The following is a 23,565-nucleotide window of genomic DNA, read 5'->3' as shown; positions in this document are numbered from 1 at the left end:
TTCCGCATGAGTTCGATTCCCGCCTGCCCCGGAGGTGACCACATGGCGTGACAGACCTCTCCTGACCCGCCCACTTCTCCCCTCAGCAGTGTACTTCATCGCTCTGCCTGTTCTGCTCCCGGTTCTGTCTCTGGTGAAGCCTCTCACCCTCCGCATCTCTGGCCTGTACCCCCTCCCCCCCCCAGCTCTATATGAATAAATAAATAAATCTTTTTTTAAAAAAAAAAAAAGGAAGAAGAAGAAAAGAGAAAGAAAACAACCAAGAGTGCAGGTGATAGAGAGGGAGGCAAGATGGTGGCTAAAAGAGGACAGGCAAGCAATTGTCAGTGCCTCAGCCTCTACAGGGGCAGAGCAGGAACTGGTGACTAATAGGATGTGCTGTAAAAGAGACGGAGAGGCACCCATGTTTCATAGCAGCATTATTTACAATAGCCAAAAGGTAGAAAGAACCAAGTGTCAATTAAGAGATAAATGGAGATGAGCCCTCCTGATGCCACAGGGGTTGAAGATACAGCGTATCAAGCTACTTTTAGCCACTGCAGCCCAGTTCAATCCCCCGCCAAGGAGGGCTCCACAAGGAGCAGCCCTCTCCTGACCCGCCCGCTGCTCCTCTCAGCAGTGTACTTCGTTGATCTGCCTGTTCTGCTCCCCACTCTGTCTCTGTGAGTCCTCTCACCTCCCCACACCTCTGGCCTACACCCCAGTTCTTGTATGCATAAATAAATAAATCTTTACCTAAAAAGAAAGATGAATAGATAAGCAAGATGTGGTATACATACTCCATGAGAAATTATCCAGCTTTAAATGAAAAGGAAAATTATGCAATTATGGATGACCTTGAAAACATTACGTTTAAGTGAAATAAACCAGACACACAAAAATAAATACGATATGATCTCACTTATGTAAGATACTTAAAGAAGCAAATTCATAGAAACAGGATGTGGTTACCAGGGGCTAGGAGGATGGGGAGATAGAGAGTTGCTATTTAAGAGGAATAAAGTTTCAGTTTTATGAAGAGTTTCAGAGATGGACGATGGTGATGATGACACAACAACGTGAATGTCCTAGATTTTGGTGAATTGTACACTTACAAATGATGGAGATGACATCATTGTACTTACGATCTTTCAAATGAGAAAGTGAGAGGGGTAGAGAGGATGACACAGCACAGCTCCCGCATTGGGGCACCACATGAACTGTGGCCCCTTTAATGGAACTCTAGTCCACAGGAAGGAGAATGCAGGGGAGGGAAAAAGAATTCAGAGAGCACAGATGTCCAGACTCAGTGAGTAAAGAACATAAACAAGCTCTGGGCAGGATCAGTGTCTACTCTTGCTCTAAAAAAACTCTAAAATTGACACAACTTTGAAGGGCATTAACTGCTATGAAAAAACAGCAGCAAGTGACATTTTGATTATTAGTTTGGGTACCTAAGGCAGATTATACACATATATCAATTCCACTCTTCTCTGAAACCTCAGCAAGGACAGTAAAGGGAATAAAGAGTTAAAAAAAAAAACCAGAAATCTATAACAACAAAATCTGGAAGGGTGGACTGCAGAGGCTAAGTGATAAAAAACTAAGTCAAGTCAACAAAGCTGAAACCTAGGCCTGAAGCAAAAGGTCATCTGGTTGATACTGAATTGCTAATGGACTTCCAAATTGGCAGCTTCAAGTAATTCTGGAAATTGGGTTGAAACAGACTAAAATGAGAAGGAAGAGTTGACATCTGTCCAAGCAGTTAGAGGTCCAGGCTGCTCCCACTCCCAGAGCAACCCCCCTTTTTAGCCCCTTCCTCTCCAATGGAAGAGGAAGATTTACTCCATAAGCAGCTGAAAACAAAGGTCTGGGGTCTATTGACATTGAGATCAGGTAAGACTAGGGGGTGCCATCCTGAATACACAAGGACTCAGAGGTTTGATCAAAAATGGCAAACTACTTATGAGTATCTCGGGCAAGCAGGAATTTAATACAGGGAGCCAGAATTTAATACAGGGCCCGCCCTAGAGGCGCAACAGGTTAAAGCACAGCACTATGAAGCTACTGAAGCCATTGCAGCACAAGTTCGAACCCCTGTCAGGGAGATAAGCCACATGACATGGCAGACTACTCCTGACCTGCCCACTGCTCCCCTCAGCAGTGTGTTTCAGTACCTCTGCCTGTTCTGCTCCCCACTCTGTCTCTGGTGAATCTTCTCACCTTCCTGTACCTCTAGCCTGTACCCCAGTTTCTGTATGCACAAAAAAATAAATCTTAAAAGAAAATAGTGGAAAGAGCTATGAGATTCAAGGTCAGAGGAACCAGCACTCATGTTCAGGAAATTCAGATACATTAGCATCACAAGAAACTGCTCCCCCATGACTGAGGTGACTTTGAGTCCAGGACACTCAGGAGCCACTAGGAAAACCTCCCATCTATCACATGTCATTGCTATAACAGCAATAGTGATGGCTGCTTCTCTTTTGCCTTCCAGTCTCTTGATAGCAGAATCACAATCTGCAGAACTCTTACAAGATTCTGGGAAGGACAACGTCCCTGCAATGTTAGCAAAACAGGGATGTGAACCAGGAGACAATACCCAGTATCCAGATGCCAAGACCAACCTCGCGTTTGTCTCCTACTCAGCTTCCTGAGTGCTACTTTCACTGTCCAGGCAAGAGGTGAGAAATACTTCTAATGACCAAAGGGAATAAAGATACTATAAGTTAGGGTTCTCCCCAAGAAATGACCCAGCCTGATCTCCCTACAATGAAGTTCACAGTCAGCACATAAAGAATTCTCACCTCAGAAAGAGCCAAGAATTCCCAGCCCAAGTAGTTCCATTTTTTTCAAAAGGAGTCAAATTCTCTAATTTTTTTTTATTAAAAAGTTTATTTTTACATCATTTTTCACATTTTTTTTTTCATCTCAATTGTAATCCCCATGGGTTTCCCATCACCAAATCACCCCTGTGCCACCACCATAGTCCCGTGCATTTCCCTAAAATTCTCTAATTTTTAATTTGCTTTAAGAAAGAACATATTCTGTGACATATGACCTCAGTAGTTGAGCTAAGATTAAGATAATAAGTAATTACTGAATCAGCACAGACTCAAAATCTTGAGCTCATAAACCACTGTACAAGTGGGTCTGTGACAGCAGTAACCAGTCATACTTTCTGATATATATTCTAGGACTTCAGTTTTTAAAGTATGGCCTGGGAATCCTGTGATGTCCCAAGATCCTTCAGGTGGTATAAAATGGAAAGTATTTCCATAACACAAACTTACCCTCCTGAGCAGAGAGTGGCACTTTTTAATCAACACATCTGCGATAACATTCTAATAGCTAATGTAATGCAAGTTGATATACATTTCCCTCAGTCTGAATTTCTAATATAGTAAAGATCAATAGAAACCACATAAAAGTTCTTTGGAGTTCTCAAAAATAATTAAACATAAAGAGGTCAAACACTTGAGAATCACTCATATAAAACTTTTTTGAAGCTGTTTTGGAAAGGAACTTTTAATACATGAAGTTTAAGAATCCATCTTCAAAAAGAACACAAAAATATCAGTAAGTTCCTCCATTTTGTTTTTCTATATCTGTTTCTCCTATAGGATGAGTCCCTTTTTTTCTCTATAGATACTAAATTAAATTCTCTTCCCCTAGAAGTAAGCACCCTGATGGCAAATCTCATCCCTGGAAGGTAACGTGACTTACACAACCATGAGAATCACAGGTTCCAAGCCCAAGTGACAGCATGTGTGTGCCAGACCCTAGCAGCTTTATTTACAACAACCAAAAGGTAAAAGCACCCCAAATATCCACCAGCAGCTCCATGGACAAAGTATGGAATTATAGACAATGGAATGTTATTTTGTCTTTTAAAAAGGAGGAAATTCTGATATAGGGAACAACATGGTGAAATAAGTCAACCACAAAAGGACCAATACCCTATAATGCCCCGTATATAAGTTACCTCAAAAAGCAATTCAGGGAACCAGAGAGTACAAAGGTGGGGGAAATGGAGAGGTGTTGGTTGCTGAATGGATACAGGGTTTGTGTCGAGCATGGTGCAAGGTTCTGGAGCTTTATGGTAGGGATGGTTGCACAAGAATGTGAACATATATGGTGGTGATTTATACGACTAAATGGTCAAAATGATATTTAAAAATACAGAGCACAGCTTCTAGAGCCAGACTACCTGGATTCCAAGCTCAGCTCTACCAGTTACCTGTATGGCCTGTGTGCTTGTTCTCACAGGATTACATGAGCTAGTATGTCACTGAATATACCCAACCTGAGAGCAACCTATTTCTGGGCCTCAAATTTGACCCACATCAGAATCTCCTAGAGAGTTTATTAAAACACAGAATTTTGGGCCCTCCCTGGTGGCGCAGCGGGTTAAAGCACAGCACTGAGAATCTAAAGCCACTTCCGCATGAGTTCGATTCCCGCCTGCCCCGGAGGTGACCACATGGCGGGGCAGAACTCTCCTGACCTGCCTGCTGCTCCCCTCAGCAGTGTACTTCGTTGATCTGCCTATTCTGCTCTGTCTCTGGTGAATCCTCTCACCATCTGCATCTCTGACCTGTACCCCAGTTCTGTATGCATAAATAAATAAATCTTTAAAAAAAAAACAAAACACAGAATTTTGGGCCCTCCCTGGTGGCACAGCGGGTTAAAATACAGCACTAAGAATTGAAAGTCACTTCCACATGAGTTCAATCCCCGCCTGCCCCAGAGGTGACCCACATGGCACGGCAGACCTCTCCAGACCCACCCACTGCTCCCCTAAATAGTGTGATTCGTTGATCTGCCTATTCTGTTCCCCACTCTGTCTGGTGAATCCTCTCAAGGCCCCTGCACCTCTGGCCTGTACCCCAGTTCTGTATGCATAAATAAATAAATCTTTAAAAAAAACAAAAACACAGAATTTTGGGGCCCTGTCCCCAGAGTGTGCTTCAGTGGGTCTGGGGTAGAACCCAAGAACTTGTGTTTCTAGCAGATTCTCAGGACCTGCTGGTGCTGCTGGTTCCACAAGCACTCTGAGAACTAATGCTCCACATAAGGGTTCACTGTCAGGAGTAATATCTGGGAGAGTGCCTGGCAGATACTTGTAAAGGAGAGAAAGACAGAAGCGTAAAGGAACAACACACCTATGTCTCTCCTTTACTCCCAAGATACTTCACTTTTAGTCACCAGATGGCTGGGAGATTTTTCCACACCAAGTTATTCTGCAGCACTCAGTAGCCTCTAACTGGGTAGTTCACCGTTTAACTCAATTCTGACATAATCTACCCGGAGAGAGCAAATAAGTCACAGGTTACTGAGCTCTGTCCCACAAGACTGTTTACCCACTTCACAGGTCAATCTCAAGTCTAAGTTGTGGCCTGTACTTTTGACCAACCTGCGGTAAATCGATAAGGTTCCCATGACACCCTCATCAGATTCAACTAATTGGCTAAAGCAGCCCGCGGAACTCAGGGAAACAGATCACTTACTAGATGACCAGTGTGTTGCAGAGGCTGTCAAAGGTTACTAGTAAACACGCAGATGAAGAGATACACAGGCAAGGCACAGGAGCAGGGGACAGCATTCCCAGCCTCTCACTGAGCACACCGCCCTCCCAGGACCCTCCAAACTTTATGGGGGCTTCGTTAAATAGACAAGGTTGATTTTTAAAAATCATTGGCCATTAGTGATTTAAGTCAATCTCCAGCTCTTCCTTCTCCCTAGAAGTAAGGAAGGGACCAAAATTCCCAACCCTCTGGTCTGATTCCCCAGACACCCAGGCCTTGGTAGGAGCTTATCAAAAGTCAACTCATTAGCATAAACTCAGGACTGGTTGAAAGGGGGCTGTTGTGAATCACAAGAAAACATCTTTGTGGCTCTTATCACTTAGGAAATTCCAAGAGATTAGGAGCTCCTCTGTGCCAGGAACTGGAATAAAGAGCAAACACATATTTACTACAAATCACAGAAGGAATTCTGGGGGTCTCTAATATGAAATTATCCTACAAACAGATGGAAATGGCAAAGGCTTTCCTAATGGATATCTAGACCTGCCATGGAGTGCGCTGCCCAGCGCTTTGCATAGACCCCAAGGAAAATGGAGATCAACAGTGACGTCTTGACACCACCAAGCTTTGGAGAGGGGAAAAACACCTCTTTACCAAACAAAATCGTCCTAATGTGGAATTGGAGAAGAGCTATGGAGCGCTGCCCTGGCTGGTTTCACATCCTCTTGGGGCGCAATTTTGATATTTGCAGCTGTTTGCCATAGCAGGTGTGGCCTGAAGTCTGAGCCTCTGGCTACGTGGGGAATCTCTTTCTTCTGGTGGGAGGTGAGAAGAGGAAACCTGATTGCTTCTACAGCACAAATATGAACCTGGAAGTTCACATGCACCCCGGCAGCCTGTACCAAAAGACCATGGGACCCGGTGGGTAAATAATACCCATTCTGCCTCCCAGATGTATGATGCTGATGGCAATTAACAGTTCCTCAGACAGTCCCCAAACAGACTGAGTGCTAGTCACCCCCAGTGGTAGCCCCTCAATAACCCACTCTGGAATTAGGCTTTTCTCCCTTGCCTTTGTCACTATCCCCTTGGACACTTTCCCGAAATAAATTGTCTGTGCCAAAGTCCTTATCTTGCCTTCCAGTTGACTAAAAGGAGTTGGCTAAGATGAGACATGAGATAAGTGCTACACTCTCAGACAGGTGGGGAGGGGGTATAATCAGCACAAATCAGCCTTGTTGCTCTCCATACCCAACCTGGGTACAAGGCTTCTCACCTAAGTGGATGTTTTAAAGCCTCCAGGTAAATGGGTAAACAAAAATGAAATGAGAACAAACTCTAGAAGGTGAGCTATAAGTGCGTCATTGTATGGCACAGACTTTAAATAAAGTAGGCTTCAGAGGAACAAGAGGAAGCAGAAAGGGAAGGCTGCCAAAGATGTTACGAGAGGAAGGTATTCCTCAAAAAGGAAATGAGTTTTACACCGTGAAGAGTCAAAGACTTGCTCCCTGGAGTCTAGAAACTGGGGTGAGGGACAAGTTACATTCAGATGAAGGAGGGGCTCAACACAAGAAGGTGAGCCTGGATTTGAAAGATGGCTTTGTGAGTAGAAAATGTGAATCTAGATAAGTTCTCCACTGAATTACCCCTCAGTAAACCCCCAAGACCAGTGGGCTGGAGGGGAGTTGACAACACAGACCTGGATCCCCATATCAGGCTCCTCCCAAAACACAGCACATCCTTGCAGCCTCAGCTACTCCTTCATGGCCAGCTACTCCAACTTGGAGTGTGAGTGAAGGATCCAGGCTGGACCTGTTCCAGATGGCACTTCATACTGAGTCTGGGAAAAGGGGGGAGTGCCCACAGACCAAAGCCCAGTTTACCCACCCTGGTCCTCTCCTCAGAGAGTCACACACATGTCCCCACCCCAGACCTTGCCTTTTCACAGTGATGGAGTACTTTTTTATTTGGTCCTAGAATAAGTGTTTGTGTCTTGCGGGTCTCCTATAGCCAACATTAAAGTCTTGTTTCTCTGTCCCTGAAAATAAAGGGAAAAAAATCAACCCAAGATTTCTATATGGCCCTGACAACTAAACTCTTGGGATTAGAGCCCATGTTGACTCCCTATTCTTTCTTTCCTTGGGATAGTCATTACTAATTTGTTAGCACACTTTATATATTAACTTATTTAACCTGCAAAACAATCCCCTGAGGTAGGATCTATTATTGTCCCCCTTTCGAGGGTGGAGAAACTGGGCATAGAGAATTTACACAGTAAATTTACACAGGGTAACTGTGGCAGCCCAGCCAGCCTCCTTCAGTTAGTGATGTTAGCACATTATCTATGATCACCTCATATGGTTCCTTTCTAACATATGATATCCTTGCTAACTTCAGAGCCTGAAATTCATGCAATTTATGTATTTCCTAGACATCCTTTGAGAGTCTGGTATGTATACCAGTTGCTGGAAAGATCATGAAGGTCACAGGACAGACCTTGTAAGAGAAAACAAGTCAGAGAGGTAGAAGCTTACAGGTTAAGGTGGGGAGGTAAATCTAGGAAGACACCAAGCCAGAAGGTGAACAAATCAATTTCCACTTGTCCTGGAATTCATGAGCACCTGCTGGGTGCTGAGCCCTAGCAGATTGGAAGAAAGAAAGGAGAGAGAGAAGTCCTCCCTGGTGGCACAATGGGTTAAAGTGCAGCACTATGAAGCTAGCCACAGCCACTGAAGCACGAGTTCGAATCCCAACCAGGAAGGTGACCCCCACATGATTTGGCAGACCTCTCCTGTCCCATCCACTGCTCCCCTCAGCAGTGTATTTTCATCAATATGCCTGTTCTGTTCCCCACTCTGTCTCTGGTGAATCTTCTCACCCTCCGCACCTCTGGCCTGTACCCCAGTTCTTGTATGCATGAATAAATAAATCTTTTAAAAAAGAAAGAAAGGAGAGGAACACTAAAATGAGTCTCATGCTATTCCATACTATACTGACACACACCAAGGTGAAGAACAGCTGAAGTGTCACACTGTCTTTAACATGGTACATAATAAAATTGCCATGCCAGTCTTCTTTAATACTACTTTAAATCACAGTATTTTCAACAGCTTTTCATAAGACTATAAAATCAAGGTCCTGTCCCCCACTCTCCACTTGGTTTTGACCTCACTGCTTATTAAATCATCTTCTGAATAAATATGAGCAAATAAAAAAGTTGCCCTTCATTTGTTTGCACCTGTTATTACCTTGCTTCAAATGTTTCTGCTTTGTTTCTCTTTATCTAGGGCTTCTTTCAAAATCAGCCAAGCAAGTATGATTCCCCCTCCCCCCCATTCAAGTGGTTTTAGTCTTTTCTCCACCAGTCTTAGGGCACTTGCAGATTAACGTCTTTGGTGTTTATCAGTGAGGGATTTTACTCTATATACAGTCATTGCAATCATGTATTTATGAGCTGGTGCATGGTAGGTGCTCAAGACTCCTTACCAGGTCCATGGTGAAGTATTAAATAAGTACCACAGGAAAAGATCCGACTTTATCTGTGTTGTGTGTGTGTGCTTTAACATACTTATTATAAAGCGTTCTTTTTCTTCCTCCCCTGAAACACAGATAATGAAATATACTGATTCATTGGCCTTGTGAATAAGCCCAATCTTCCCAAAGGAACGACTGTGACATGAATGAAATCATCATTGGAAAAGCTGCATCTAGAATAGTACGTGACGTACAGTAAGTCACCAATAACTATTTGGAGAAGTGAATTCAAATCTTTTCCACACCAACCATTCACTACATATTGTACTACAGATTTGAAAAAACAGCTTAGACGAAGAATTTGAAGAGCAACCCAAAGCACACATAGAAAAGTAGTTTTACCCACTTTACAAGCTGCACTGTTTCAAAACACTCAAGCCACTTTTCTTTCCTAGAGTTCTCAGCCTGTTTAGTTCGGATCATCATCCCTCTCCACCCTTACAATCTACTAGTGGAAACTGCCCCAACACTGGCTTAAGTTTTTTGGGTGAAACTGCCTCAACAAGTCTAAAGTGTTAGGGGGAACCTGCCCCAACAAAGTCTAAAATTGACATCTTCAAATATTTTATGAATAACAGAATTTAATGACCCTGCTCTAGTCACTTCAAGTCATGTGATCTCACAATATGTGAAGTATTCAATACAAACATTTCTTTCCATTCTGCATAGTCCTTTTTTACAGAAAAAAAGTAATTGACATTTTTGTCCCCCAAGAATCTGGAATTATGCTAAAAGAAAAACCAAATGTCACAGAAACAATACCAAAAGTTCAAAGGTATACCAAACATCTGAACCCAAACTAAATCTACCGACACGGTAAGTAAGAATACTTTAGACAATTTGCCACTTGTTTGGATTTTTTTCCCCTCCAATATTCTATATAATATGAATAAAAAGTGCTAGACTATTGTGAAACCGCCTTGGTCCTTCCAATCCATGCAGGTCCTCGTTGCATTAGGACCTGCAGAGTGACACTTGAGATCTAAAGTGGGTGGATAAAAATAGCCTGGTCGTCAAAAAGACATGATAAACGCCAGACAGCTGAGTCACTTTGAAGCCCATTTGGCTCTTGTAAGGGGTATTCAGCCCCTTTTTCCTTGTCATATACTCATCCAACTGTCACCGACCTCCCTGGGTGGTGGCAATGATCCGTCTTAACTTCCCCTTCTAGTCTGTGAGGTCGCGACCAGCGATTGAACTTTTAATAATTTATAATCGTGCCTTTTAGTCTACGTGACTCATTTAGAGTAGGATAGCGAAAGCTTAAGAAAATCACAAATAATCCAGTAGACCCCCTATGTTCGCTGCCCGAGTGGAGGCACACGAAGGTTTTTTCTGACATCCTGACGGGGAGAAAAGGAGTGGGCAGAAAGAGAAAGTGGGGAAAGATAAGCTCGGAGAATGCATCAGGAATGTCCAGGAGTGGAAAACACTGGACAAAGCAAACGGTCCCAGAAAGAAAGGGGCTCTGCAAGTTCGGGGGACCAGGGGAATCCTAAGCACCTAGCCGCCCTCGGCTCTCACCCCAGGGAGGATGCAAACGATCTGCAACGTGCAGTTAAGATCAGGGAACTCTTTGATTCCATCCACCTTTCAAACAGCGGCGGAGAAGTGGCAAGGTTACAGGGAATTGGGGCCCTGACAGCCGAGAAAAGCTGGCGGAGAACACCACTCTGGCGACCCAGGCTTGGGCTGCAGCAGCCTGAGGGAATGCAGCTCCAGGCATCCAGTAGGCGTTCGCTAAATGCACGCCGAGCTGCAGTGCCCCAGAGTCAACTTCGCCGCGGGAAAAGGGTGGGAAGGGAGGTCCCTAGCTGCCTCTGCGCATCTTCTCACCACCCCCGCCCCCACCCCCTTACGTCCCCCCCACCCACCCTAGCTTCACGTGCCGCGGAGTTCCTGGGCTTTCTGCAACCCCAGGCCGCCTGCACGGCGACCCTCCCCCGAGGACTGCGAGCGCCGCCGAGTCTCACTTACCGGGGAGTCGTAGGAGAAGGCGCACTCATTCTTGTAGACCCTGTCCCCGGACCTGGGCACGCGGATCGTGGGCATGTGGGGCACTAGGAGCTCGCCGATGTCTCCTGCAGCCATCTTCCTGCTGCCGCTGCCGCCCGGCATTCCGAACAGGGCGCCCCGGCGCTGCATGGTCGCGGCGCGCACCGGAGCCGAGCCGAGCCGGGCCGGAGCGCTGAGTCTGCCCGCGGCGGTGGCGGCAGGCTGAGCAGACGACGGGAGCGGAGCCGCGGCGGGCTGGGAGAACGGGCCGCGCGGCTGGAGCAGGCACCCGGGGCCTGGGGCGGGCGGGCGAGGGGGTGGGTAGTGGAGGGGACGCTGCTATTTTTAATCCAATGGCGAATCGCCGGCCCAGCTGCAGCGTCAGGCGGGGCACTGGGGTGCGCCAGCCGCAGCGCGCCGGGGAGGGGGCGCTGGAGAGGGGCCTTGCTCCAGGGCCGGGCTTGGCAGCTGCAGGCGAAGAGCGATCCCCGGGAGCGTCGCCTGGGGATTCGTCAGCCGGCTGGGGCCCGATGGGGGCGATCCTTGCTCACGCCTGCGGGGTGCAGTGGGACACCGCCACGGTGTTTTCCAAGTCCTTGGGGCGCGAAGGGGAAACTCCTAGGCAGCGAACACAAAGAGCTGGGTTGAGGTTTCCAGACCCGCTGGCTTTTGAAACAAGTGAACAGAAGAGCCGCGACTTCCTGGGATTGGGTGGGAATGAGATTTGATGTGCAAATCTGAGCCTCAAATCAGGCCCAGATATAAATTTGCGCTTGACACTTCCTAGTTAACCTCCCGAAGGCCTGTTCCTCACTTTTTTTTTTTTTAACACCTAAAGCTCAATGAAAGAGAATCGAATGGGACCCAGCAAGGACAGACGTGTATTTTTTTGCTACAATACAGATTTGTTTTGCATATGCTTGGGACTGAGAAAAGGTAGAGATTTTTTGTTTTTTCCCTGTCTTTGGAACATCTTTTGAGCGAGTCAAGGTCTAGAGGTAGAACATTCAGTTTGGGATCTTATATGCAGATATGTATGTTCCGATTCCTCAAAATAAATCATGAATGGAGTTGGGTTGGGGAGAGTAATTTGCGAACAAAGCACATCTCACAACGTACTCTCATAAGAAAAAAGAAACTCTTAAAATGAGAGTTGGATTCCACTGTGTTCACCTGACATACTGTTGGGGTAGAAACCCCAGGTTCCCTCTAGTTAGTGTAATGCATAAGTAGCAAGAAATAGCTTTACCCAGGACGAATGGCCCTTAAATTCTTTTTTTTTTTAAAGATTTATTTATTTGTGCATACAGAACTGGGGTACAGGCCAGAGGCTCCGGGGCGGTGAGAGGCTTCACTAGAGACAGAGTGGGGAACAGAACAGGCAGATCGACGAAGTGCACTGCTGAGGGGAGCAGCGGGCGGGTCAGGAGAGGTCTGCCGCGTCATGTGGTCACCTCCGGGGCAGGTGGGAATCGAACTCATGCGGAAGCAGCTTTAGATTCCCAGTGCTGTGCTTTAACCCGCTGCGCCACCAGGGAGGACCAGCCCTTAAATTCTTTAGTTACTTGTCATTTATTTTACTAAATTTGTAAGTAATGTAAATCCTTAGGTTATTTCTGTTGCTCTCTGATTCTGCAGATGTGTTGGTTCCTCTAAGGAAAAGGAACAGGTACCTGGAATTTGATGTGAGAGACAGTCAAACCCTCTCCTGCTCTGCTTTCTAAATTCCCATACCCCCAAGCAAGGCTTAAGGCCACTTGATGGGAATGGAGGCTGGAACTAAGCAAAAACATGGAAACACCTTTGCAGTCCCCATCAGTGGACACTCTCAAGAAGTTTTTGCTTTTTTATTCTCACCAGTTTACCATCTTCCAGTACTGTCTGTTGCTGTTTCAGCTGCATGGGTGAAACCTGCTTCTCCAATTACAGGGGGGAAAATTTTGACTCAAAGGAGTTCAAAATTAAAAATTTAGATATTTTTATATAAATGCAAGTTAAATCAAGACATCATTTTTCACCCTTCACTCTGATAAAAACGTAGTGAGTTGGTCTGTTTGGAAATAGGCCCTTACATTGTTGGGAATAAAAACAGCAAACCTCTTTGGAAGGAAATTTAACAATACCCATTAATTAATTTCACAGGAATACTCTGTTTTGCCCAGCAACCCTTCATCTAGATATTTGCACCACTAATAAATTTTTAGAGTGTAAGGATAGTTGTTTGAACCTTGTTTACACTAACCCAAAGCCAAGAATAACCTAGCTAAAGGAAGCCATTAAAATACTACATCATTATGACTGGATTAAAAGGATTTGGTACATATACACCGTGGAATATTACTTGGCAATCAAAAAAGACAAACACATGCCTTTTGCAGCAACATGGATGGAGCTGGAAGGGATCATGCCTAGTGAAATAAGCCAGAAAAAAAAAAGAAAAATACCAGATGGGTTCACTCATAGCAGGAGTATAAAGACCATGGGAGAAAATAATAATAATAATGTACAACTATATACCTGAGACATTTTACAGGGATAGAGTAGGGAATTGGATCAAAAATTGGGGGGCTGGGGGGGGAGGAAGTGCACTGGACTATGGTGATGGCACATGGGTGAATTAGTGGTGGGAAGTCCACAGGGATTACAACTGAGATGAGAAAAGGCACTAAATGATGTAAAAATAAACTATTATATTATTTTTTAAAATACTATATCATTAAAAAGAATGAAGCATTCTATATGTGCTGATGTGTAACAATCTCCTAATCATATTATTATATGAAAAAAAGCAAAGTACAGTCTGTGTACAAGCAAGGAATATATGGGAGGCTGCTGATATGTACTATATAAGCTGGTATTATCATGGATCTTTCTTCCAGGGGTTGCCAATATGAGAAATATGAAAGATATTCACATTCACACATACATACACACACATGTGTGTGAATATACAGAAGAAACTAATCAATAGGCTGTAGGGAAATTACCACTTTTTATCTTTCTGTACTATTTAAATTTTTATTCTGTATAAATATTGGTACCCAAAATAATTAAAACAACTGTACATTCCACATTCAATTACCAGTTAATATTTGTAGAATATTTGCTTAACATATTGTCAATGCTTATACATACATTGTAACTGAGTAAGATATATGCATTTTGAAAACCTGAAAGGCATGTAAAATTTAGTTATGTTAGAATTTGGTTATAGGATTTGATTTCTATCTTCAAAATATCTCCAGCTATGTTACATTTGTTTCATGACAAAAATTTATCAAAAACAATAGTAAGAAAAACTTCACTGAAGTATCTTAATCATACAATTTTTGGGAAAGATCTGGTCCAATCGCTGGAATGTGTATAGTTAATTTTGCAGACTACACATGAATGTATCACTGAACTGTGTTACTCAAGCTAGTTTCTGCATGTGGATCTTTAACAATGAACTTTACTAAAGTAATGGTGGGTAAACAATATTCATTTCCAGCATAAATTCAATGACCTTACCACAGTGATTTCAAAGGACTTAAGACTAAGAACCACCTTTTGTCACATTGACTGGTTTAAGGCACCAGGTAAATATATTGCTCTCTGACTGTACTCCCAATTCTATGCTTCTGGTGAGCTGGGTTGTGTCCCTCAGGGGTAAATGTACTTGACTCCTGACCTTAGTTGAAAGCTCTACCTACTCCTTTCTCTCTGGTCAATCCTTTCAAGACTTAGCTTTTTATTCCCCCATGAACCTCCTCTGCTCCAACCGTTATGCACCAATCTTTACAAACTGACAGCCCTATTCCTTGCACCTTCCTTTGGATACTTCCCTGGGAAGGCACTGCTCTGTTTATTTTAGCCCCTCACTGAGTACCTACCTAATGAATGACTCCATCTATAACATTGTAATAGATATGTTTTGCAGTCAGCTTTGTGCCTTTTAGATAAAATCTATTGCTGCACAAATATTCTTCCCAGAAGTGACAGAGGTTACATGAAAACATGACATGAGTATTAGTTATTATGACTAATGCCAAAAGAGGAGTCAGGGAAATATACAGGAAAAAAAGATAACTTAATTAGTTCAATTACGGAAATAACTCTTGACCTCAGACATCCTCTAATAATGTGGATTGATTTGATAAAGTTATATGTGGTGGTAGCTTATCATAGAGCATAGTCTTTTTTTTTCAAAATCCATTTATTTATTTTTGTGTAGAAGAACTAAGATGTAGACCAGAGGTCTTAATGGTGGAGGGGAATGTGATAGGATTCACCAGAGACAGAGGGTGGAGCAGAACAGGCAGATTGACAGGAATACACTGCTGTGGGGAGCAGCAGGAGTGACAGGAGAGGTTTGCTATGCCATAGGTGGGTTAGCTCCTTGGTCAGGGATAGAACTCAGACCTTACTGATAGCTCTGAGACTTAAGAACTAGGCCACCAGGGAGGCTCATATCCATAAAATTTTCTATCTTGGCAAGTAATCTCCACAATAAAACACTGTTATTAAACGTGAAGCAGTAGGGAAATTACAGTTAACAACAGATCAAGTAAAACAGCAAAAGGCCAATAAGAAAGTTCAGGCACTTTCTTTTTGAAGAAATTCTACATAATCATTAAAAATAGTGAGTGGCATAAGAATATTCCATGAAATGGAAAAATTATCAAACTTCAAAAGCAGGTTACAAATGAGTATATGTACTGTTTTTCTGTTTAAATAATATTTATATATACACATTGCCTTAGTATAAAAATATTAGATTGGAATAAACTATATGTTAATAGTGTTTCTCTGTGGATGAAAACATTATTTTTGCTTTTGTTTTCTATATGTTTTTTCTGTGTTATCTAAATGTTTTGTATTAAGTATTTTTTTTTTCGTGAATAGGGGAAATGTATTTTTCATATTATCACTGATTAAATCCAGGTTTCCTTCCACCTGCCCTCTTCTTTACCTGATTGTCCCTTTCTCCACCCACTTAAAAGTAAGTAGGTTTCTACTGTCCTACAGTACCTACATCTGCCCAACAAGATGTAGGTTCAGACTGGAATGAGCAAACTCCTTGAAAAAAGCTCTTTTTTTTTTTTAAAGATTTATTTACTTATGCATACAGAACTGGGGTACAGGCACGGTGAGATTATTCACCAAAGACAAAGTGGGGAGCAGAACAGGCAGATTGATGAAGTACACTGCTGAGGGGTGCAGCAGGCAAGACAGGAGAGGTCTGTTGCACCATGTGGATCACCCCGCTGGCTGGGGATCAAATTAGTGCTGAAGGTGCGCCAGCCACCAATGAGGGCCTTTCTTGAAAAGTTCTTAGCATCACCATGAGATAAGAGGAAATCTGAGATCCCTGCCCACCTCTTTGATTTTCACAGTACTTTCCACAGTGCTTCCAGGAGCACAAGTGACTTACAGAGTTACATTCACAAGTTGCCTGTACAGCCCAAGCTGCTCCCACCCCTGCTCATCCGTCACCATTTCCATGCACACACAGGGAGACATGTCCTCTGCTCAAGTGTATAAAAGCTGAGTATGAATATAGGGGGAAATATATTAATCACACGCTGTTTTCAAATTTCCTAATAAATGAGCAAATCAAGTAGTCTAAATAGGATACTTACTGGCTCTAAAGTCCAAAGGAAGTCACCAAATATTGTGTCTCATTTTCAGTGGTACAGAACACAAGCTAAACTATTGAACTTTCACTTTTCTATATTATTAACTACCCTCATAGGATTTCATTAGGGTGGCAAGCACCTATATTGGTAGAACAAATCTTTCAATTGCTGTCATGAGACACCTGTCACTTACTGCTCTCAGGTCTTTCTGCATCATTGCCTTGGTGAGAACTAACATGACATCTTATAAATGTCCTACAGTTTTGATTGACTCCACGATCAGAAATTGGCCAACAGAAGCCCATGGACCAAATCCAGACTGCAGTCTGTTTTTGTAAACAAAGTTTTGTTGGCAGTCAGCCACACGCATCCACTTACATACTGCTCTGGCACTACATCAGAGAAGCAGAGTATTTGCATCAGAAATCATATGGACTATTGGCCAGGGTATTTACTTACAGGGAAAGATTACCAATTCCTGGTCAAGATCCCTATAGGCTATGTGCTAAGATGTAGAATCAGGGAACTGAGCAAGAGAGCAAAGTTGTGCCACTGATCCTTCAGGTGATAGCAAACTTGTTTATCTGCATGGAGAAAATGCTTGCTTTCCCAGATCCATAACTGCAAAGTAAAAGCCAGGAAATGCATTCATTTGTTACAGGAACCCCATCATCTCGGGAACATCAGCTACATTGAAACTCCCTTTTTGTGAACTTATCACAGTCCATGAGCATTGTCCATTCTACCCAGAGAAATGGTAGGGAATGATGGGAAAGGAATGCAAACTAGATAGGAACTCCAAGTCTGTGTCTTCCTGGATTCTAATGCTGGCACCAGGGCCTGCAGCTTTATTTTATAGTTACAGTTTTGTTGGGGAGGTAGATCACAAGTGGCACCCCTTGATCCTTCCGACTCTGGCAGTTATCACTCCACAGTTAAAAGAGCCCAAGTGGAGAATCTACAGTTTGCTAAGATTATATATTCCACTAATATTTTCAGGAGTCGGTGTACTATCCACAGGATGAGCTTGAGACCTCACTGAGTATGAGGTGAGCTATGGTGAGAATTGCATCTACCTTTTGCTCCCAATAAAATTCCACCCTAGCAGATAGGAGTGGCCACTATCAAGCTATAGTTTCTATCAGAACCATTTTCTGGCAAACTCTCTAAAAGGTTTGGCTATCTCCTGTTCTCCAGGCACAGCCACTAAGGGGCTGACTGCAAGAAGGAACAGAAGGAGGCTCACTGCATCTATATTTGATAATATTGTAACATTTTCTTATTATTTTATTTTTTAAAAAAGATTCATTTATTTATGTATATAAGACCTGGGATACAAGCCAGAGGTGCAGGGGGTGAGAAGATCACCAGAGACAGAGTGGGGAGCAAAACAGGCAAATAGATTGAAATACACTGCTGAGGGGAGCAGTGAGTGAGACAGGAGAGGTCTGTTGCTCCGTGTGCATCACCTCCCTGGCCAGGGGTTGAACTTATACTGCAGTGGCTGCAGATAGCTTCATAGTGCTGTGCTTAACCCCTTGTACCACCAGAGAGACCACTGTAACATATTTTCTATAGAACCCAGTTTCTCCTCCAACCTGGGAGCTCTGAGTGCCAACACCATGACTGTCTAGCTTGGTGACGTGATTCTGGTCTGTTAGCTAAACTCAGACCTGGGGAGGGTGGGATGTGAGATCCTAGTGGGATTCCACTACACACAATCCTAAACTCACGATTAACCATAGCCAGAGTTATCGGCGAGTAAAACTTCCCCTGAGATTTGTTCATCTCATTTGGAATACTCCCTAATATAACCATGCTGACTTGTTCCTACTGTGAATTACTACCATCGAAGGTACCCCCAATCCCTGGGACTCCTCCAGCCCCACTGGGATCAGCAGACCACTTCTGTCCACCAGTTTGAACAATTAGTTAATTGCCTTTGAAATATTCTGGACACTGTTGGAGATATATTTGACAGAACAAGCTCAGCATTTCTCTCTTAAGTCCTTCTTTTATGTTATGCCAAAGGATTTCTGAATTTTTGTCATTATTTAACATGAACCAGCATTTAGTCCAGGATTTTACCTGGCAGTCCAAATTTGCATTAGGGTTATATGAGAGACATATTCTGTAACAGTACTTTCTATGTAGAATATCTGCTGTTGAAATTCATATTGGTCTTTTTGGCCTGATGCAAATTGGTGTTTTGCTCTCCTTAGTCAGATAACCTCAAAGTATACTTATTACCCCATTTTATAGAATTTGCTGGTTCCTATTAATTCCTTTGAGAATAACTACTGAACTCTTTTCACTCTGATTCTGCAGTATAATCTTGGAGATCATGTTTAGTTATCAGCAAAAAAAGGTTAACATCTCTGAAGAGGCAGTGTGATAACCATCAATTTAAGGAAACTGTTATCTCAGTCTAATTGAATCCAGCTATAAGCAAACAAAGATAAACTTCGTTTTCATTAAAAAAAAAAAAAAAGCTAGATTGGGCTCTCCCTGGCAGCACAACGGTTTAAAGCACCACATTATGAAGCTCTATGAGGCCACTGCAGCACGAGTTCAATCCCCAGCCAGGGAGCTGACCCACATGGCACGGCAGACCTCTCCTGACCCACCCGCTGCTCCCCTCAGCAGTGAGCTTCATCGGTCTGCCTGTTCTGCTCCTCACTCTGTCTCTGGTGAATCCTCTCAGCCTCCACACCTCTGACCTATACCCCAGCTCTGTATGCATAAATAAATAAATCTTTAAAAAAAAAAAAAACTGTCAGGCTGAGTATGATCAAGAGGGGGATTTCCTGAAAGGAGCAGTGTTAAAAATCAGAAAAATGGACCCAAAATGGAGTGGCATATGCTGGGCCCTCACCAAGATTTAACACCTCATGTAACTGTAGTTTTGTCCTTTCCCTAAAGGATCTTAAACTAGTCAACCTGGAGTTGCCTGATCTGCACCAGTGAGTTATCTGCTCAAGGCCTCCTGCCCCTCTGGTAAAAGCCTCTTTACCTGAAATAATCTTTTGCCAATACTTTGTCTTGCCCTCTTCCATCTATAAAACCCTCCACTTTGTATAAGCCTTTAGAATACCTTTCTATTTGTCAGAGGGGATGCTCTCAAGGTGAGCTTACAGATTCATGGATTGTTTAATGAGGCCAATGTGATCTGTAAAAAGAAAATATTATTTATATGTCATATGTGAAGGCAAAAATAGAGATAGTTGAAATCAAAAGAGCTAAGATTTGTGGAACAGTGATAAAGAGATTGAACCCAGGAAATTTACTGCTAACCTTGTGATCTTTCTAATGAGAACGGAACAGCTCATTTACACTGTACAGTTCAGTACATTTGACTTTTTCTGTTTTAAGAACATTCATGCTTGGCCCTAATTTACCTGTACTTACATTATAATCTCTATGAAGTCAGTAGGCCTGAAGCAGAGATATTATGGGATACTTAGTAATTTTCTTGAAAAACGAACAGTGCTTCAGCCTTTAGTTCACACACAGGTTTTTACCACCTAGTATTATTTTGTAATTCTTACATACTTTACAAATGCTTTCCCAGTAATCTTTAAAATATTACCAGGACATGAAGAACATAATCTTCAAAACAGTGTTGAAAGAAATGAAGGAACTTTTTCAGTACAAGGTAGAAGGGAAGTTTAAAAATTTAAGTTCCTAGTGCCACATCTGTTACATGTAGCATTACTCTTTCAAGCTTCACATTGATGCAAGTGGTATCTTTCATGTATGTATCCATTTATCCATTGCAACACACTTGAATTGTTTCTGTATCTTGGTATTGTGACTAGTGTTGCCATGATTGTAAGGGTGCATGTATCTTTTTCAAGGAGTGTTTTCATTTCTTTGAGTAAATACCAAGAAGTGAGATTACTGGATTATATGGTAGTTCTATTTTTAATTTTTTGAGGAATGTCCATACTCTTTTCATAGTGGTTGTACCAAGGTATATTCCCACTAACAGTGCAGAAGGATTACCTTTTCTCTACATCCTCACTAGCACTTATAATTCTTGTAATTTCTTGACCTTTGGTAATAGTCATTCTAACTTCTGTGAAGTGAAAATCTCAGTAGTTTTGATTTGCGCTTTCCTAATAATAAGCAATGTAGAATATAAGCCATTGACCCCTTTATGTAAATCTTTAATTAGAACCCTAACACCAAAAATATAGCTCTGTGAATATTCATGTGAAATTTATAAATTTGGGGAAATAGCCCCTTTGCAGTTAGCAGTCACATTAAAATCCAGTGATAAAGGACAAAAAGCCACTTTTTCCTGTATGAAACACTCTCAAACTTAAAATCCCTCCAGTTAGTATGTATAATCCCATCTATGTTAAAAAAGAAACCATAACAGAAGGAAATTTCTCAATTTATTGGTGATGGGATAGTATTTCTTGAACTTCCCTATTTCCTATGTTGTTTTTCTTGTATTTATAATAGTAGAAAGGAGAAATAAAGTAAAACCTATTAATGTCAAAAAGCAATCTGGAAATTCTAAAAAACAAGAATGCAATTGTACTTAATACAGCATCATTTATGGTCACCACTTATATCACCCATCTGCTTCCATTTATTCTTCTGCAAATTCAAGTGGTTCAGATAAGCAGGGTCTTTAGGGACAGCATGCCGTCACCCAACCCCTTAGGCGGAATTATGAGGTGGTAATTAGATTGCGCAGGTAAATGTCAGAACAAAATCTAGGAACACTGGGTTAGGACGCCCTCTCCTGGGGAAATAAGAAAATTGCAACTTCACCAAAAGACCACTTGCATCAAAGGCACTAGAAAAGTACATGCTTTAAAGAGCAGCCTGTGATTTTTAGTTTAGGATGTCAAAGAACAATTTCTCTCCTTGGCCTTGAAAAAAATATATTGGCTTAAGTCTCAGGAGATCTATTCATTTCTACTTTTCTGAAGAATGTAAGAATGTAAATTTAAAAGTGGTAATGCATTGATAGGTTGTTAGAGGCACAAAAATAATGCTTAAAACTAAAAGGTCATTTTGGAAGTTGAGGTGTAAATACTTTAAATGTTTAGTTTTGTAAATATTGTGTATGTGTTTAAAATGTGAGTCCCAGATTTCTCATCTCTAGAACAGTAATTTTAAGAACCTTTTGAAAATGACATGAAAATACTGATTTAGCATAGTGCTCAACAGACCGAGTGTTCAGTAAGTTAACAGCCATTACTTTAGCTTTTACTTACATTTCATTATCTATGCAGTAATCATTTAGCTGTGGGACAACCTCTCCAGTGATTACAAAAAAGAACTCTAAGGAATCTGAGAAAGTGCATCTACGAAACACATACATGAGTGTATATTATTTTAAAGGATAAAAAAAGTTAATTTCATTTTGAGATTTGTGCACTGAATTTTTTTTTATCAAAGTGTTAATGTTTTATATAATGGTGAAGTATTTCTGTAATTGAAAACCCTGAGTTGTCCCTAATTAATTCAGATGTCTACTCCACAGACATTTGTATAAACTACTATTCTTCCTGATACTTAACAAAATTAGATTCCTTTATTTTCATCTGTCACTAATCTTTCATAGTTACCTTTAGGAGTTCACAAATGCTTACTTGTTTGAGGTTTTTTTTTTTTTTAAATTCTATTTTAAACTTTCTTAAAAGAGGAAATCCAACCCCCCAAATAAAAATCCTTAATTTACTCTACACAATGGATACATGAATCAAATCACCATGATTTACATTTAAATATAACTTTGTCAACTATTCCTCAATGAAATTAAAAAAGACTGAAATAACATATGCACAGAAGCCTTACTCTGGGCCAATACTGAGCAACACTGAACAATGAAGGGGCATCTTTTATTCATCACACTGAGCACAAATACAGAATTATTAGTTTATTTTTCCTCTAACGAGAATACACTCTTTTATGGAGAAATAAAAGATCAGTTGTCAGGAGACGCTTTTGGAGAATGATCAATAAGCGCTTTATCAATGGTTGGATACTGAAACCAGGGACCATCACCTCTCGAGCGCATCAGTCTCCGTACTTCGAGCTCCTTTAACCTGTAACGAAAGGAACAGCAGCCATATGATTCTAGCACCTCCACTTGTAAATTTAAGGAAGCAGTGCTATCAAGAATAACCAGAGTCTATTGCTTTTAAGTAAAGTTTAATGTCTACCCACAGATATGTGTGTGGGTAAACAAAATCTGAAACTTAACTTCATTAGTTAGCCATCAAATGTGATATTTTAAAATTACTTTATGATCAGTTTTCTTCTTTCCCTGTTTTTTCTTTTCTTTTGGGGAGGGGGGGTGTTTCCTGGACAGATTACTCCTACTAGAGCAAAAGGGAAGTATTTCCTTGTTCTTTTTGCCTTTTAGATGCTAGGAGAATCATCAACAGAATGACTACTACTAAGGCTTCATATACTCTGTCAAGTGCTAAGAATTAAAAATCAACAAGCCTTCTTGGAGGAGCTTGCATCCTGTCTATAGAGGCCATCCATCCCCAACAGGACAGAACGAAACATGCTATGTACTAGCCTAGTCAGCATTAGATAAACAATCGATATTTATAAAGAGAAAAAGAAAGACTAGGATTAAGATCAAAGACTAGGATTCTCCATCTCTTTCCTCCTTTAAGGAACAAGATTGCTATTCCATGTTCTAAATTACTTAATGAGAGTTCCATAGCATAACTTTATATTTAGAAAACAAGCAAATTATACATTTGTTTAATAATTTAATTATTTCCCAATATTTTCAGTATCTATGATGTGGCTATTAAAAAGAAAGGTATTAGGCCCTCCCTGGTGGCGCAGCGGGTTAAAGCACAGCACTGAGAATCTAAAGCCGCTTCTGCATGAGTTCCATTCCCGCCTGCCCCGGAGGTGACCACATGGCG

The 23,565-nt window shown here is 41.9% G+C and overlaps 2 protein-coding genes across 2 annotated transcripts in view; both read right to left on the bottom strand.

Annotated features, from left to right (window-relative positions):
• Window positions 1–11,324, bottom strand: part of USP13 (ubiquitin specific peptidase 13 (isopeptidase T-3)) — a 119,064-nt gene extending 107,740 nt beyond the window's left edge. The window contains exon 1 of the mRNA XM_004675392.2: window positions 11,019–11,324. Coding sequence (XP_004675449.1) covers window positions 11,019–11,186 — 168 coding nt within the window. The 5' untranslated portion in view covers window positions 11,187–11,324. The remainder of the gene's footprint in view (window positions 1–11,018) is intronic.
• Window positions 11,325–22,538: 11,214 nt separating this feature from the next.
• NDUFB5 (NADH dehydrogenase (ubiquinone) 1 beta subcomplex, 5, 16kDa) overlaps window positions 22,539–23,565 on the bottom strand; it is a 14,012-nt gene continuing 12,985 nt past the window's right edge. Inside the window, exon 6 of the mRNA XM_012730255.1 lies at window positions 22,539–22,722. Coding sequence (XP_012585709.1) covers window positions 22,602–22,722 — 121 coding nt within the window. The 3' untranslated portion in view covers window positions 22,539–22,601. The remainder of the gene's footprint in view (window positions 22,723–23,565) is intronic.

Source organism: Condylura cristata, unplaced genomic scaffold, assembly GCF_000260355.1.
Source record: "Condylura cristata isolate star-nosed mole 26May11 unplaced genomic scaffold, ConCri1.0 scaffold00003, whole genome shotgun sequence".
Classification (NCBI taxonomy): Eukaryota; Metazoa; Chordata; class Mammalia; order Eulipotyphla; family Talpidae; genus Condylura; species Condylura cristata.
Note: the sequence above shows the minus strand (reverse complement) of the source record. Positions and strands in the feature narration are given on the sequence as shown.